The sequence below is a fragment of the Ovis canadensis genome, chromosome 10 (assembly GCF_042477335.2).
Source record: "Ovis canadensis isolate MfBH-ARS-UI-01 breed Bighorn chromosome 10, ARS-UI_OviCan_v2, whole genome shotgun sequence".
Classification (NCBI taxonomy): domain Eukaryota; kingdom Metazoa; phylum Chordata; class Mammalia; order Artiodactyla; family Bovidae; genus Ovis; species Ovis canadensis.
In genome coordinates, this window is record NC_091254.1 from 98519731 (window position 1) to 98536164 (window position 16434).

The 16434-nt window shown below is 55.0% G+C and overlaps 1 protein-coding gene across 2 annotated transcripts in view; it reads left to right on the forward strand.

The window, feature by feature from the left end:
• COL4A2 (collagen type IV alpha 2 chain) overlaps positions 1-16434 on the forward strand; it is a 158695-nt gene that overhangs the window by 115608 nt on the left and 26653 nt on the right. For both annotated transcript variants that reach the window (XR_011259529.1, XM_069602009.1), the window contains exons 14-24: positions 2542-2577; positions 3145-3195; positions 4286-4330; positions 6435-6488; positions 7224-7290; positions 8382-8492; positions 8901-9050; positions 12646-12738; positions 12990-13147; positions 16046-16118; positions 16204-16310. Coding sequence is in view for 1 of the 2 variants with exons in the window: in XM_069602009.1 (XP_069458110.1) it covers positions 2542-2577; positions 3145-3195; positions 4286-4330; positions 6435-6488; positions 7224-7290; positions 8382-8492; positions 8901-9050; positions 12646-12738; positions 12990-13147; positions 16046-16118; positions 16204-16310 (945 nt within the window). In the remaining variant the exon portion in view is untranslated. The remainder of the gene's footprint in view (positions 1-2541; positions 2578-3144; positions 3196-4285; positions 4331-6434; positions 6489-7223; positions 7291-8381; positions 8493-8900; positions 9051-12645; positions 12739-12989; positions 13148-16045; positions 16119-16203; positions 16311-16434) is intronic.

The following is a 16434-nucleotide window of genomic DNA, read 5'->3' on the forward strand; positions in this document are numbered from 1 at the left end:
AGGAAAAGGTGTGGCTTTCTTTGGTCTTATTCAGTCACATTCAAAGTGGAAATGCCCTCCCCACCGAATTAGCAAATTACGTATTTGAAAGCGCTGAGCACACTCACAGGCGTCTCAGTATCACTGCTTGTAATCATGATGAATCGGGACCAACACGAGGATCCATTTAAGAACCTCAGCTCTGTGTTCAGTCTCTAGAGGAGACGTAGCCAGTGGTCGAAGCACAGCTCACTGCCAGGATGCGGGGCCGTGTGAGCAAAAGAAGGCCTGCGTTTTGCTGGCATGGAGCGTCCCTGTGGGCTTTCTGGGTCAAAGTCAGATTTCTGACTCTTGTAGTTTCTGTTAATGTTTTGTTTGATTAAAAGCGTCCTCTTGGAGTCTAAATAAAAATTAACACCCTTCTCCATCACTCATTCACTCAAACAGACCGTTCACCCGTCCTAAGCCTTCTGGTTCCTTTGTGCTTAATAAAGACCAAAGCACTGACCTCACTGGGCGGCAGGGTGGCTGCTGGGGTGAGACGCACCATAAAAGGTCACGGGAGCCAAAGTAAAAATCCCAAACGTAGACTCTGATCCCTGTCTCTCAAGCATCTGTCAAGATGGAGTGTGAATGCTGGGGGGTGGACGGGAGAGGGCAGGGTGGACCACCACCACCCCCCCCGCCACAGCAGGGGACATGAGTCTGTGCAGCTGCGGCGTTACAGCGACTTGACCGCTGACAGAGGCAGCCTGGGCAGCGGCTGCTGTGAGCCCAGAGAGGACGGTCACGTACCAGCCGGGTTGCGAGCAGGACAGCCCTGGACCACCAGGCAGGACAGGGCCTCCAGGGTCATCAGGGTGGACCCAGGAGGGACTCTGGCTCCTGGGGGCACCTGACCATCAGCAGGGTAGGGCCCCCGTCCAGTGTCAGGACAGGAGCCTGGGGTGGAGTGAGGCCGGACCAGGCGCGACCCTGCTGAGATCATCGGGCGGCTGAATCGCATTTCCTTGTTCTCTGCAGCTAAGAGGGAATGCTAAAAAGCAGAGACAGTACTTTGCCAACAGAGGTCCGTCTAGTCAGAGCTATGGTTTCTCCAGTAGTCATGTATGGATGTGAGAGTTGGACTATAAAGAAAGCTGAGTGCTGAAGAATTGATGCTTTTGAACTGTGGTGTTGGAGAAGACTCTTGAGAGTCCCCTGGACTGCAAGGAGATCCAACCAGTCCATCCTAAAGGAAATCAGTCCTGACTATTCAGAAGGACTGATGCTGAAGCTGAAACACCAACATTTTGGCCACCTGATGCGAAGAACTGACTCATTTGAAAAGACCCTGATACTGGGAAAGATTGAGGGCAGGAGGAAAAGGGGGCGACAGAGGATGAGATGGTTGGATGGTCTCACCAACTGGATAGACATGAGTTTGAGTAAACTCTGGGAGATGGTGATAGACAGGGAGGCCTGGCATGCTGCAGCCCATGGGGTCTCAAAGAGTCGGACATGACTGAGCGACTGAACTGGACTGAGCTGCAGAGGGAACAGGTCCCAGGGCTGGGCCCGGCCAGCCTGCAGGGGAAGTCTGGGACTGCAGAATCCTGGGAGCTGTTCTAGGACTGATGGCTGAACGGACCCATCGCTGCATTTCCGTCCCCATTTTAGACTACGAAACGGGGGAAACTGATCATGTAAATGACATCACGGGCTTCCCTGGTGCCTCAGTCAGAAAGGAACCACCTGCCAACGCAGGAGACACGGGTTTGATCCCTGGTGGGGGAGACCCCACGTGGCTCGGAGCAGCTAAGCCCACGCGCCACAACCGTTGAGCCTGGGTTCTAGGGCCCGGGAGCTGCGGCTGCTGAAGCCCACGCGCCCTGGAGCCCACGCTCAGCAATAGGAGAAGCCGCTGCAGTGAGAAGCCCGCGCGCTGCGCCCGGAGAGAAGGCCCTGCGCGCCGCGCCCAGAGAGAGGGCCCCGCTCACCGCAGCTAGAGAGAAGGCCCCGCGCGCCACCGCTGGAGGGAAGCCCGTGCAGCCGTGGAGACCCCGCACAGCCAAAACCAAAGACAGAAGATTATTCTGAAAGAAATAAAGCTGGCGTTGCTTTCCAAAGCCACTCTCGCTCAGGACCTTAACTCGCTCCTGATGAGCCTCGTCCTCAGAGGGTTCCGCCCCGCCCCCCACCGCCTTATCCTCTTTCACCTGAACGATCTGTCCCTATTTCATTTTCAAATGACAGCCTCTCTCTTATCACTGGGGCTGTCCCCCAGCATGTGCCCCTGCACTGTGGGCCCTGAGGGAAACTCACAGGCAGAAAAGAGACAGCCTTGCGGTCATATCAGAATAACACACAATTGTGTCTATACTGTGAAAACCCAAGAGAAATAGCACATTTTCCCCCTTGAATTTTGAAGCGGCAAGGTTTAGGGAGTCGTTCGTTACAATCCGTTTATAGTCATTGTTTGCAGTTGTATAAAATACTTTGCACCTTATGTCATAAATCCTGATCCATTTTAAATAGTATTCGTGAATTAATGAGCATTTCTTGTTTTTCTTATCTTCACAGGGTGAAAAAGGAAGCCAGGGAGAACCCGGGAGAATAGTAAGTCAAGGAATAAAGATGCTTCTTCTCGTGGTTCCCGCATCCTCAGGGGCCCCCTCACAATGTCAGACTGTCCGGGGCCTAACAACCCACAGCCCTGGTCTCCAGACCACTCGTCTGCAGCAGGAAAGGGTGACCGTCTCTCACGGTTTTTCAGAAACCAGTGTCAGGATGCCGTCTTTCTGCAGAGTCAGCACCGGCTGATTACCCTCTTCTGAAGTTCATAAATGAGCCCAAACTGCTCAGAAGAGCAGTGCCCTGGAGGGAAGGGCCGGGCGGGCTTGGTGGCGGCTTCCTGGCCAGGGTCCAGCCATGTCACCGCTCTGCCTTCCCTGATCTGGGTCCCGCCTGCCCCCAAATCTCCAGTCCTCCCCATTGCCCCTTACCAGGGGACAATGACTGGTGATATGCTGGGCGGATGACCATCCCAGCCGACTGCAGATGTCCTAGGAGCCCATCCTGCGTGGAGCTGGAGAGGCAGAGGCAGGCTGGCCACATCGGGGGACACTAAGAATGAGCCCCCAAAGCAGGCAGACCGTGAAGGGTGTTCTTTCTGTTCTCTCCTAGGGCGTCTCCTTGAAGGGAGAAGAAGGCGTCATGGGCTTCTCGGGACCACGGGTAAAGCTTCTGCGCCTGTGTGTGCTTTGCACCGTCCGGCGTTTAAAAAGGCTTTATTTTCCTTCCACTTCTTGTTGGAGTGCAGCTGATGCACAGTAGCATGTGTTGCAGGCCCACCGTACACTGACTCTCGGTCCCCAAAGGCCCTGCTCGGCATGGTTGTTGTAAGACCCTGGCTCTGTTGCCAGTGTGTGCAGTGCGCCCTCGAGGCCGGCTGTAGCGTCACAGTCTGTACCCCTGGAGCCCCCAGCCCTCGGTTCACAGCAGCACGGACCTGAAAGTACAGAGGTTTGCCCCACACCCCTGATCCCCGACGCTCGCTGTCAGGGTCCTGCCCCTCCGTGGGCTGTCGGCTACGACCCTGAGCCTGCGCTGACCGACATGTCATTGTCACCCAGTAACTGGAGGTTTTAAGACTGTGCTCCCCGCTTTAGAGGAGGGACGTGAACGGAACTCGGACGCGTTTCTGCTTGTATTAGCCTGAATGACTCTGTGGTAACACAAACGGAGGCTGTATCCAACAACAAAGTCAATTTCTTGCTGCCCCGAGAGTCCAAGAAAGATGTCCCGGGTGGGGCAGATGGGGTGGGCGGGGGAGTCTCTCGAGGAGGCTCTGCCCCCTGTCACTTCTGGCCTGAGGGCACACCGCCCTCCACCGGCCCGAGCTCAGTCAGCTGGCCAGGTCCACCCCACAGTGAGCTGAAACGGTGGGCAAAGACAGAGGCTAGGAAAAAAGACTGGCCTTGGGGCGACGGGCCACAGCCACCCCAAGGACAAGTGTCAGTCTCCAAAAATCAGAACGAAGACCCTGAGAGCACGAGGGTGCGGGGCGCTTTCTGGCTGTGCTGTTTTGACTGTGCTGTTTTTATGGGTTTCTCCACGTTTCTCTAAGTCATAGCCAGGATGCATTAGGTGAAAGTGTCGCTAAAATGATGCCTCTCCTCCAGGAAGGAGAAGGAAGCTCAGATGGTGTCAGTATTGTCATAGCAAAGCATTTACTTGCTTAGCCCAGGCAGGTGCCGTGACCGTGCCCAGGAAAGGTCGCTGCATGTCCTCAGCTATCACCGCTTCTGTTTTCTCTTCAATCCAGGGTGCCCCCGGCTTCGACGGTGAGAAGGGCTTGCCGGGACAGAAAGTAAGTTTGAGGCGTGAAATGCGACCTAGTCCGGGCCTGAGACACCTCACAGAGGTCGCATGTGAAGACGGGGGCATCCCAGAAAAAAAACGCCCCCCCCTTTAAAAGTTCCCACATTTGCAGCAGCAGAAACGATGCCTCCCCGGTCATCCTTGAAGCGCGGAGCTCCCTCGCATTTTCTGTCGTTTGGCAGGCCAGCACGGGGGCCCTCCCGCCCCAGGCCGCCCATCGCCTGCCCCTCCCCCCGCAGGCCACAGCCCCCGGGACCTCCAGTCTGGCCCTTCCTGTGTCATCACCAGCGTCCTGTACGAAGGTGGCCGGCGTGGTGGCCGACAGTCCACCCGCATCCTTCATCTACTGATCGCTCACGTTTTGACACTGGGTCTTCAGGGACGACCCAGTCTGTTGTCTTTACGCCGGGTTCCACGGACAGATTTTTGGTCCCCTTTGTAGGAAGCAAATGTTTGGTGAGAAATGCCTCAGGAACCTGGATCAGGCGTAGGGCTGTCGGAATGCCGGATCTTATGAGAGAGAAGACGTATAAATAGGTCTTTATAGTGACGACTCCTTTGTTTTCACCGTTCACTGTCTTCCCTGAGGCCCTGCCCGCCGCAGACCCCTGGGCCCGTGGACCGGGCGCCCATCAGACCAGGGCTCGTACAGGAAGGGCGTGTGTCCTCACGTGCCTGCAGTTTAACCCGGGAAAGGGAACGTCCCTGCGCTACTCTCCACGCGTATCTTCCACCCAGCACTCCTCGGGAGTTCCACGTCCACGCGGGCAGCATCGTTTGAGGGGCTGGCTGTGTCTCGCTGGACACGGCTCGGTCAGCATGCCTGGTCACCGACACCACGGTCCCTCCAGGCTCCATCCAGTCTCTGGGCTGTGTCATGACCTCCTCCTCTAGGCAGGAGGTCACTTTTAATATCAGGGAAGTTTGCCTTCTCTTTCCAGTCTTCACTTAGTATGAAAGAGAGTCTGCCTAAACCAGAGGCCCAGCATAAAATACCGAATTAAGCCAATCTTAGTTCATTCTAAACAAAGTAACTTTCAGCATGCATGCTCCTGGATTTCAAAATATCCTGTAAGGTAATCAAATAACGCACATTTTTATCCCATTGGCATTCTGATTTTACGGAGCCTTAGCATATATATTCTTTTGCAAGAAGGAATAAATTTCTGGATTTTTTTTTTTTAAAGCTTTAAATACCTGTCCAGATACAATGCAGCCCATAAGGGTAAACCTTGCCTTTCAATAAGTATTCAAGGGAATTAAAATGTGATCATTACAATTAGAGATTTTTTAAGTCAAGAGCAAAAGCTTCTAAATGAAGAGGCTTCATGCTTCTAGTTGGAATTAACTAAAAATTTTCAGAACCCGCCTTGGGAGCTGGTTTTGATAGGTGGGTCAAGTTGCCAACACTCTACCCGCACTGGTCAGTCTTGAAGTCCAAACATCAGGGCAGTTGATGTGTGTGACTCAGCAGGAAGGACTCAGGACCCTCCAAGAAACACATCTGACTCAAAAGACGAACCTGAGCCTAAGGAGGCCCAGGACCTAACAACCACTAGCGGTCCAGAGACCACCGGGGGTCCAGGAGCCCCTGGGCCCAGCTCCAGAGGATGGAGTGGACCAGGTCCACCATGTAGGGTGTTCACACCAAATGACCCTGGTTTCCTCAACAGCCACAGGAAAAGGAACTAAAAAGACAGAAGGAGAAGCAAGCAAGCTGAGACCTCCCAGCCGAACACCGTAGTTAGACTTTTATTGAATCCTGATTCAAACAGAGCAACTTTAAAAGACACGTTTGAAACTAAAGTGAGGGAAAATTGAATGCCAAGTGGGTAGAAGGTGATTTTAACCAACTATTGTTGATTTTCCTGGACTTCCCTGGTGGTTCAGATGGTGAAGAATCTGCCTGCAATGCAGGAGACCCAGTTTCGATCCCTGGGTCAGGAAGATCCCCTGGAGACAGGGAATGGCTACAGACTCCAGTGTTCTTGACTGGAGAATCCCAGGGACAGTTGATTTTGTTAGATACAATATACTGTGGTCATGCCTTTATATTTTAGAGATAAAATAAGCACCAAGCATCTTTCCTGCAGGGAAGCAGAGGACTGGACGGATACCAAGGCCCTGACGGATTGCCAGGACCCAAGGTGGGCTCAGGTCTCCTCTAAAGGGTGGGGGGCAGCTTTCACTTCCTTCCTCCGGGTGGTAGTCTGATCACCTCCTGTCCACCCTCATCGGAGAAGCAGGGAGGGGGCTGAGAGAGGCGGACACTGTAGTAACAAGCAGGTGGGGGCCCCTGGTTCCCATGAATAATTCCATGGGCAGGCAGGGGCTGTTGAGGACTCAGGGTGCAGCTGCTCCAGCTATCAGAGGACCTAGCAAGGTGGGGGGCATACCCCACCAGGCGGGGCACCACCGATGAGGACAGAGGGCTCACAGCCAGGCCTTCTGGGGCGGGCGAGGCTCAGAGATGTCTAGGCAGCTCGTGGAGTCTGGGTCTCACCATCCAGATGGTATTAGATCGGGTGTGGGCACACCATCCAGATGGTATTAGATCGGGTGTGGGCACACACCCCCAGCTCACCTTCACAGGCGATCCAGTGGTGCCGTCAACGCAGAGGAGTCTGCCTGGAGGCAGGCGGTCCCCTGGACACTCCTGGTGTCTGGCAGGGGTCTCAGGGTGAGAGGGACCCCTGCCCGCTCCATCCTCTGCCGGCGTGTTTGGCTGGCAGCGGGGAGGCTGGACTGACCAGCGCGGGCGTGGAGTGTGGGCGGCAGCCTCCGCCCGGCTTGTCGTCCTCTCAGATCTGGACGCAGCCTTCAGGTGCAGAGCTCCAAGAGGCCAGCTCACCGTCTCTTGTTTCCCTGTCTTCCTTCTCCAGGGAGAAATGGGCAACCCAGGCCCCCCCGGCCTCCCGGCCTACTCCCCGCATCCTTCCGTGGCCAAAGGTCTGTGCCGTTCATTCTTCGCGCTCACATCCCGCGGGCTTTGTTGTCTGCTGTGGACCCAGAGCCGTGAGCTCGGGGGAAAGACTTTCTAAGCAAAACAAGGGAAATGCTGTTCAGCACTTAACCTCGGAGAACCTGTCCCATGAACGCTCCCTCCCTGTGGGATAAGAGGGGTGTCACGGAGCGCCCCCTGCTTTCCTCTGGGAAAGGCTTTTGTTCCGGCCTACCTCGTATGGGCTCTGGCCCTGCCACCCACAGCAGCGCCGCGGAAGCCCAGCCTCGTGCCCGCCGGACCTCCATGGGCACGGCCCAGCACCTTCCCTGGTTTCTGCTCCAGCTCTGGGTGCGCCCACTCTGAGCCTTCTGTCTGGCTGACGTGCCCCGGGATGTCCTCCCCTGGCCCTCCTCCGCCGTCCCCTGCCTGTGCCAGCTGTCAGGTCACCTCTGGAGCCTGGCGCCTCTGCCCTCTGACTCGGCGGCTGTGCTGCTGCCCAGGCGCGCTTCTATGGGACTCAAGTGTCGGTCAAGCGTGTGGCACTGAGCCGGCACACTCACGAGCTCAGAAATGCTGCCCACTATTATTTTCATTCTCCGTGGTCCCTCGAAGTCAGAGTTTCCCCCGAAATAACCCTCCCGTCCTTTGAAGCCTCCCTATATTGTTTTGGTATTCTGGGCCTGTCTCGTTCTATAATATTTATAGGAATTTTCTGTCAACCCTGTTTGGGCTTCCCGGCTGGCTGTGATAAAGAATCTGCCTGTCAATACAGGGGACGTGGGTTCCATCCCTGGGTGGGGAAGATCCCCTGGAGGAGGAAATGGCAACCCACTCCAATATTCTTGCCTGGAGAATCCCCTGGACAGAGGAGCCTAGTGGGCTGCAGTCCATGGGGTTGCACAGAGTCAGATGATCAACCTTATCTAATTAAGAATGAGCTCCCTGAAGGCGGGGCCACCATAGATGAAACATCTGGACCCCGCGTGCCTCATGCAATGGACAGGGCATCAGTCCCTATACCTCCAACCAGTGTGAACATCTGCCCCGAGGCCTGGACAGTGGTCCTTTCATCGTGGGGTATCTGTCTCGGTTCCAGGTATCAGAGGTGAGCCTGGATCCCCAGGAGCCCCCGGGGAGCCAGGAGCCCGCGGGGAGCCAGGAGACCCCGGTCTGCCAGGCCGGCCGGGCACGACTATCGGAGACGAAGGTACTGAGCTTCCGTGGCCTCGAAGCTAAGACGTGCGCGCGGGTCTCCCGCGAGCCCTGCCCCTCGCCGGCCCGAGCGCGCCTGCGTCTCGAGTGCGTGTGGATGTGGTCACAGAGCCGCTGTGTCCTAAGCTACACGCGCTGCCGACGGCACCGCGCGCGGCTCTGTCTGTCGCTGGCTGGGAGGAGCACAGGCGTCCAAGCATTCTAGCAGCTCTCGGGCTGGCCTCTGGGGGAGGGCAGAGGGGCTTTGTAAAGTGGAACGGTGCTGATGAAATACACCAGCGGCATCACCCTTTACGTCGCTGGCTGGGCCGTAAACCACGGGTCCAGAGGGGTCTCGGGGCACAGCAGCCCCGTGGCTGAATCCCGGGGGCTCACAAGGCTGTGTTCGCTGTTGGGTTTTCAGATGAGAAGAGAGGCTTGCCGGGCGAGATGGGACCCAAAGGCTTCACAGGAGAACGTGGTTTCCCCGCGCTGTACCCCGGCCCCCCAGGGGCCGATGGGAAGCCAGGGCTCCGGGGTCCCCCCGGGCGCCCAGGACCGCCCGGCCCAGACGGTAAGTGGAGGGAAAGTCAAGGGCGGGGCATGCTGACGTCGGGACAAAGGGGCCTGGTCGCAGCCGCGTTCTCAGTGGGGTTTTTCTGCTGAATAATTCTGTGGACGAGGTGGCGGGTGGTGGGCGAGGAGGTGGCAGGCCATCCAGGGCCCGCCGTGCCCGCCGCCTGCCCTGGGCGGACCCCCGTGGGCAGACTTGAGGCTCTGCCTTCTGGGCCCCCTCGAGCCGGAGGGGACGCTTGACGCCAGGAGTGGCTGTAGCACCTGTGGTGAGACACAGCAGCTTGGGGGGCTCAGACGGACTATCTGAGTCCTCAGACTGGACAAGCACGGCGTCTGGCCCCCTGTGCTGTTGGGCGAGGGGTCCCAAAGGGTCAGACACGGCTGAGCAACTAAGCACAGCACAGCAGTGTGTGCGGGTCCAGCTAAAAGGCAGACTCAGAGACGAGGCTTTTGCCGCTGTCTTTGCTGTCTCTTGAGAAGAAAACCTTTCGGAGGCGTGAGAAGCGCATTGGTACCTGCTCCTTTGAGGAGAGAAGGCAGCAGTTACTTCTCTGGTTCCAGGTTGTCTTCTGAGTTACTCTGGTTCTGTGTTCCCAATTTCCCTTCAACTGCAAAAATCAGATTCTTACACGCTTTTGAAAAATTTCGGTACAGATATTTCCCTGGAATTTGCCAAGTGGTTTGAACAGTGTGATCACTGATGTGTTTTATTACCCTGACAGTAATGTTTAGTCCTGTACCGTCTGTGATCATGGCTAAGCATTGCATTTCCTGAGTCAGTGGTGCCTGTCGCTTTTTCCCTTTTTTGGCAACAGAACACGATGTATTAAAAATAAAAGCATACAAATATGCCTCTTTAAAAGATGGTGATTGAAGGCTAACCTTGCCATCCTTCCTGTAACTAAATTCCATTTCGATAAAGACACAAACACATACCATCTGGCTTCATAAATCTTACTTAGTAAATCTACAACTTACTCAGAAGTCATCTGTAAACATGTGAACTAATTTCTGGTCCATATGGTTAACTGAAAAAGGAGTTTATAACATAGATGGAATGGTGTCTGATAGATTTATCAACTTAAAAGTTTAAGAGCACACAACTTAAGTTCTTGAAGTATTCATTTTACCCCATGAGACACATTGTTCCCAAATCACTTTTTAGAAGCAATCTCCTGCACAAAAAGTAGTCAAGCATAATTGCCTTTTAAAATAGTTTTGTGAACAGTCATAATTTAATATTGATGATCTTGAGTCCCACAGAGCTCTCCAGCCTTTCCCCTGGAACAAAATTGTTGGATTCTGTTCTTGTTATCTGCATTTCACCAGGTTTTCTGTGTTGCTACTGATGGAAACCAGAATTTTTAATCTTTCGCGGTTCCAGCGAAAGCAAACGATGAAGGCAGTTTTCTTTCTGAACCGAGCGTCTGCTTACCCCCAGCTGCAGCTCGGTCAACCAGGCCAACTGTTGGTGCAGCCCCACTGAGCTCTAGAATAAGTCAGGGCAAGGCCAGGTCTCTTACGGCCACTTCGGGAAAATTGTGTGGGAAAGATCACAGAGGCTCACTGCTGTTCTTTAGGACTCGCTTGCAATTATTAATTTAATTAATTTATCAGATGAAGAAAAGGCAGTGTAGGAAGGAAGGAGGGAGGTGCACCTTCAGAGAGCCCCAAAGTGTCTTTTCTGGCTAGACTTTCAAACATTGTGAAGAACACCCACGACGTCTTTGTCTGAGGTTTTAAAAGCCAGCACCCCTGAAGTATCCATGGTTAAATAACTCCCCGTAATACTAGCTTCTCCTAACGCATCCGAACCTGGAGACATAGCATAAAGCCCTCAGCCCACCGCTAGGCTGACAAGCTCTTGACCTGGTCCCCAGTGCCCATGGAGCCAATGCTGGGTGCCCTTTGCCCCATCAGAGCCCCCCGGCCGGCACCCCTCCACACACTCTCCCCTGGCTCGCTGTCTCTCCCCTTCCTTCTGAGGCTCCTTTGCTGGGTCTTCCTTCTTCCCCTCCACCATCCCATGGAGGATGGAATTCCTTGCCAATATCTCTCCACCCAGCAGACTCTTGCTTTGACAAGAGTTTAATACCGTGATGTACCAGCTGTCCCCAACTGCGTCCCCGTTGCCAGAATCTTGGCTCCCTGTCCACAGATGCCAAATAGAAACACAGAGACAGTTTGGGAGAAATAGAAAAGAGTGCCTGATTATTTTTGCCAGGCAAAGGGGAAACACAGCAGGCTAGCGCCTGGAGAACTGTTCCGCCCGCCCCCCCCCACCACCCCTTTCTCAAGAACAGGGAGGGGTTTTATAGCCTCTTGAAGGTCTTGGTTTTTTTCTTTTTTTTTCCTGCGATGTTTCAAAACGGCCACAGCTGGCATCAGGCAACTCAGGAACCAGGTCCAGTGTCCCTGAAGCTATCGGCCCCCGACCTTCCCTTTGAAATGCAGAATGCTGCGAGAGAGTGTGGAGCGGGGCCTGGTGCAGAGTGCCGTCTGTATGGAGTCAGAGGGTGATTACCTCGTGAAGGACAGGGCCAGCTCCCAGTGCTTGTGAGCAGCAAGAGCTGGCGAGCAACCACGGCTGTTTAGGTCCTGCCGGCCTGTTGGGCTGGCACTCTGTTCTCTCGTTTGGATTCTGCTGCGACGGCCCTAGCCTAGTCCTGTACGCTGAGCCGCAAACTCCTCCCCGCAGTTAACTAGACACCTTGTCTCCGCTGCGTGTCTCACAGGCATCTCCAGCTTCGTGAGCCCTCAGCTGGACTCAGGGTCTCCCCTCCCCAGCCCAGCCAGCACGGCCCTGCGCTGGGGCCTCGCCCGTCTCCGCCGACGCGGGACCTCGAGCCTGGGCGCCAGCACCCTGCCCTGGTGCTTCTCGGGAATGTACAACCTCGTTCCCACCACGAGAGGGCGCTCCGATCGAGCGGAACGCGGAGCGTTTTCTGGGCTTTAGAGTCTATTTCTTAACACGGTAGCTCAGATGTCCTCGCTGGAAATGGTCAGAGCCCTACAGACGGGCAGGACACCTGAAGGGTCCCCATCCTAGTGAAGGGGGAAGGTGAGGAGGGGGTGGATCACAGGTTATCCACACGGTCACACGTGTGCGTGTGTGGACGTGTGTGCGCCCGGTGTGGAAGCCCCTGGGGCCTGCAGGGAGGGGCGTGCCCAGGCTCACCTGTCCCAGGCCCGGGCAGGGCAGGGAAGAGCTCCCCTTACGCCTTTCATGGTTTGGTTTTGCTCTGGGTTTTTGTCTCTCTGGGAACCAGAGGTCATGGTGATCCCAAGTCTTTGACGCGTAAGTAAAATACGAGATTAAAAACAATCGAAACTCTTTTCTGAAAAGTAAGGATGTCTACTTCCAGACTTTAATGGGGAAACTGAAATCACAGGTGTTCACATGTCTTTCCAGCCCTGGAAGCAGTGGCCACAAAAAGGAAGTCTCTGTGTCTTTCTGAGGGCGCTTGGGCTGCAGTTGGGCAGGGGGTGGTCGTCGTCTGTTGGGAGATACAGCTGTAAACCTTCCCTCGCGGGAAGCAGACGGCCGGCCCTGGGCTGAGCTGACGTGCCGTCCTTGTGGGTCTTCCCCTCAGGTTTTCTGTTCGGCCTGAAAGGAGCAAGAGGAAGTGGGGGCTTCCCGGGCTCCTCCGGGTTCCCAGGGGCTCGTGGACAGAAAGGATGGAAAGGTGAGGCTGGCTGGGGGTGAGGGGCAGGGCGCTGCTTGGCCCTCCTGCGACAGCCCACCCTCCGCTGGTTCTGAGATGGAGATAAGACCTCCAACCCCGCTCCCCGCCCAACCCAGGGGTGAGAGGACCAGAGTGGGCATGTCCTCCCGGTGCGGTCCTCCCAGCCCAGCCCCTGCCTGCAGGGCCACAGGAGGACTGTGCCTGCGGGTCGTGGATGAACAGCACGGCACCGCGTCTCCCCCACATTGCAGGTGACGCCGGCGACTGCAAATGTGCAGATCAGTTCATCAGGGGTCCTCCAGGGCTGCCAGGACCCAAGGGCTTTGCAGGTGCCAACGGGCAGCCTGGCAGTAAGGGCAGCCAAGGAGACCCCGGCCCGCACGGCCTCCCCGGGTTCTCCGGGTTCAAGGTGAGAGACCAGTTCCACCACAAGACGGACAAGACGACCTTGACACCTGACCCCACGTGCCCCCTGCCCAGCTTTCATTTACGGAATCATACACACTAGACCAGCAACACTTTACACACCCAGGGCACCGCTCAAAAAAAGCTGCATGTTCCCAGAGACACGTAAATGTTTTCCTGGTGGGAACGTGAAGTGGGGCAGCCGTTGTGGAAAACAGCTTGATGCTTCCTCGAAAGGTCAAACATAGAGGTGTCACGTGCCCTGGAAAGTCCCCTCCTAAGTGCAGACCCGGGAGAGTGAAAGCGCGTGTCCACACCAATGGGGTGCCCTCAGAAACACGACGCTACGTGAGTTAAGACAGACACGGCAGAACAGGTACTATGTGATGCCATTCCTATGAACTGTCCAGAACAGGGCTCTTCAGACAGAAAGTAGGTCGGTGGTTGCCGAGGGTTGGAAGGAGGGAGAATGGGAGGGACTGGCTCTTTCTGGGGTGATGAAAATGGTCTGGAATTAGGTGAGACCAATGGTTGCAGAACTTTGTGAAAATACTAAAAAAAAAACCCCACACCCTGAATTGTGTGCTTTAAAATGATTAACCTTCTGTGAGTTATATCTCAAACGAAGAAACCCGTCTATACTTCAGATTTAGTGTTTTATGAAGGCTCCCTTCACTCCATAAAAAGCGAAACGTCCAAGTAACTCATGAATGTACTTTGGATGAATGTGTGGGATTTTCTGCCTGTGGATTCCAGCTAAGTGGGCCTCATTTCCCACCCTAAGAACAGATGGTCCAGAGTAGGTCTTTCTTTGTGGCAGGTTTGAACTCACTCGTGATTTCAAAGCAAATTTTAGGGGGAAACAAACTACTTTTTATTTATTTTTTAGTTAAAAAGAGAACTGCGGGACATTTATACAGTGGAAAGTCTAGCATTTTGTATATTCAGCAGTAGCGGAATGTTTGCTCAGGACCCCCAGCCAAGGATGCTCAGAACCACCTGGCGCGGTGTCGACATGCAGGCGGCATGCGGCCCCTCAAGCTGCGGGTGCAGAGGGTCATTGCTCAGACTGCGTCGTGCTGAGGGAGCTTTGCGGGTGAAAATGGGGTCTAAAGCCCCGCTCTGCTCCATTCTCTGGGGCTTCCCAGAAGACAAGTGCTTCCATCCAACCGGACGTAGTAGGTGCTACATTTCCTGCTAGTTTAAAAATGCCATCATCTCCAAATCCTGGCTAAGCGCGTGGAAGTTGGCTCAAGTATTCAGAAAGCGTGTGCATGGTGCGAATCCAGGCTGAGTAATGGCGGAACTGGTAGGACGTTCTGTTCTTCGGAAAGCGATGGAGCGATCCGAGAAGCCTGGTGGATCTCGCTTTATGCACATGGAGTGTCTAAGCTCTTCCAGGAGCATGTGCTTCCCGCAGCTGTTGCACGCACACCCGCGGCACCTGTGCTCACACGTCCCAGGCACTGTGCTTTGTTGCTGTTCAGTCCTAAGCTGTGTTCGGCTCTGTGCAACCCCATCGACTGTAGCCCCCCAGGCTCCTCTGTCCGTGGGATTCTCCGGGCAAGAGTACTGCAGTGGGTTGTCACTCCCTTCTCCAGGGGATCTTCCCCACCCGGGGAATGAACCCGTGTCTCCTGCATCGGCAGGCAGATTCTTTACCACTGAGCCACATCTTGCGTTTGATTGTACGCTTATGTATCTGCAGCAGGAGAGCCTCAGACAGTTTTTTTGTGGTTTAATATCTATACTGATAGGATCTGCAAGAGCGCCTCAAATACGGAAGTCGGTTAGTAAATGAACCCATGCGTCCATCCACTTGCCCAGCGCCTCCTAGCCACGCCCTGCCTGTGTGGGAGACTTTGTTCTAGATACAGAGAGAATGTGACCCTTTCCTGCAAATAACAAGATTGATAAGTGGAGTCTCTGTGGACTTTTTAAGGAGAAAAGAACATGTCATTTGAAACATTCCATTTAATTAAACCAACGCTTAAAGCTTCCATATGCTTGCAAATACCAGCAACCAGGAGCTGCCCCAGACTAGCGTATCACGCACATAAAGTGCATCCTGGGACTTCCCTGGTGGTCAGGCAGCTAGGACTCTGCACTCGCGGGGCAGGGGCCGAGGTTCCGCTCCCAGCCGGGGAGCCAGACCCCACAAGCCGCAGCCAAGAGTTCTGGCGTGCTGAAACTGACTAACGGACCATGAATGCATCCTGAAACACTCGTCTGCTCATTTCTGCTCCCTGAAAGACCCAAGCTAGACTTTACAGCTTCAAATGTGAACGTCCCCAACTTGAGTTGTCTCTAAAGTATGATTTTTTTTTTCCCACCTTGATTTCAGTTAGGAGGACAAGCTATAGAATAAATAACCCTTATTGCTCAATACTGAATGATCACAAAGATCCAGCGTTCATACCTGGTGGCTTACTATTTGCCCAGATTCTACAAAATTGTAGTTGAGTTAGCAGCCTTGAAGACGTGGTAGAGGACTGCTTCTCCAAAGTTAAAGAGTCTGAGACTGTGGATGGCGCTTCTGCGGCCCTGGGCCGGGCTCTGAGAGTCTGCCTTCCTGACAAGCTTCCAGGGAGGCCGGGGCTGCCCACCTGCAGGCCACACGCTGAGTGGCAAGGTCCTTACTTTCTGCATCCAGCCATGTGTGGCTACGTCCCTTAAGTTTTAGCTACTTAAAATTGTGCCGTCAGCATCTGAGTTCCACCATTCAAGTGTCCCGTGGCCATTGGTGGTTGGTAGCCGTGGCACGGGGCAGTCCGGACAGAAGTGCCTGGCTCTGGGCTTGATGCCAGGTAAAGGCCCTCAAGTCGTATGAGCGGGAGTCATTGTCTTCTCGGAGGCCCCGACCAGGGTGGAGAAAGAAGGAAATGTGTGTCTGTTTCCATAGGGAGCCCCTGGTAACGTCGGTCCCCCCGGGCCCAAAGGGATGAAGGGAGACTCCAGGACCATCACCACCAAAGGTGAGTCTCTGTGGGCGGCGGGTCTAAGGCCGTTCGCCCTCTGCTCTGCCTGGAAGGGTAGACTCACGCCGTGCCCCTCCTGCAGGTGAGCGGGGCCAGCCAGGCGTCCCTGGCGTGCCAGGGCTGAAAGGTACCGACGGCATCCCAGGACCACCCGGGCTCGATGGGTTCCACGGGCTCCCGGGCCCTCCTGTGAGTACCTCGGGGGGTGAGGGGAGCGGAGAGGGGGCTCAGCCTTCACCCCCGTCAGCCACGTTCTTACACACCTGAGCGTCGGAGGTGCTCACCAGCACCACATCCTCCCAGCTCAACCTGT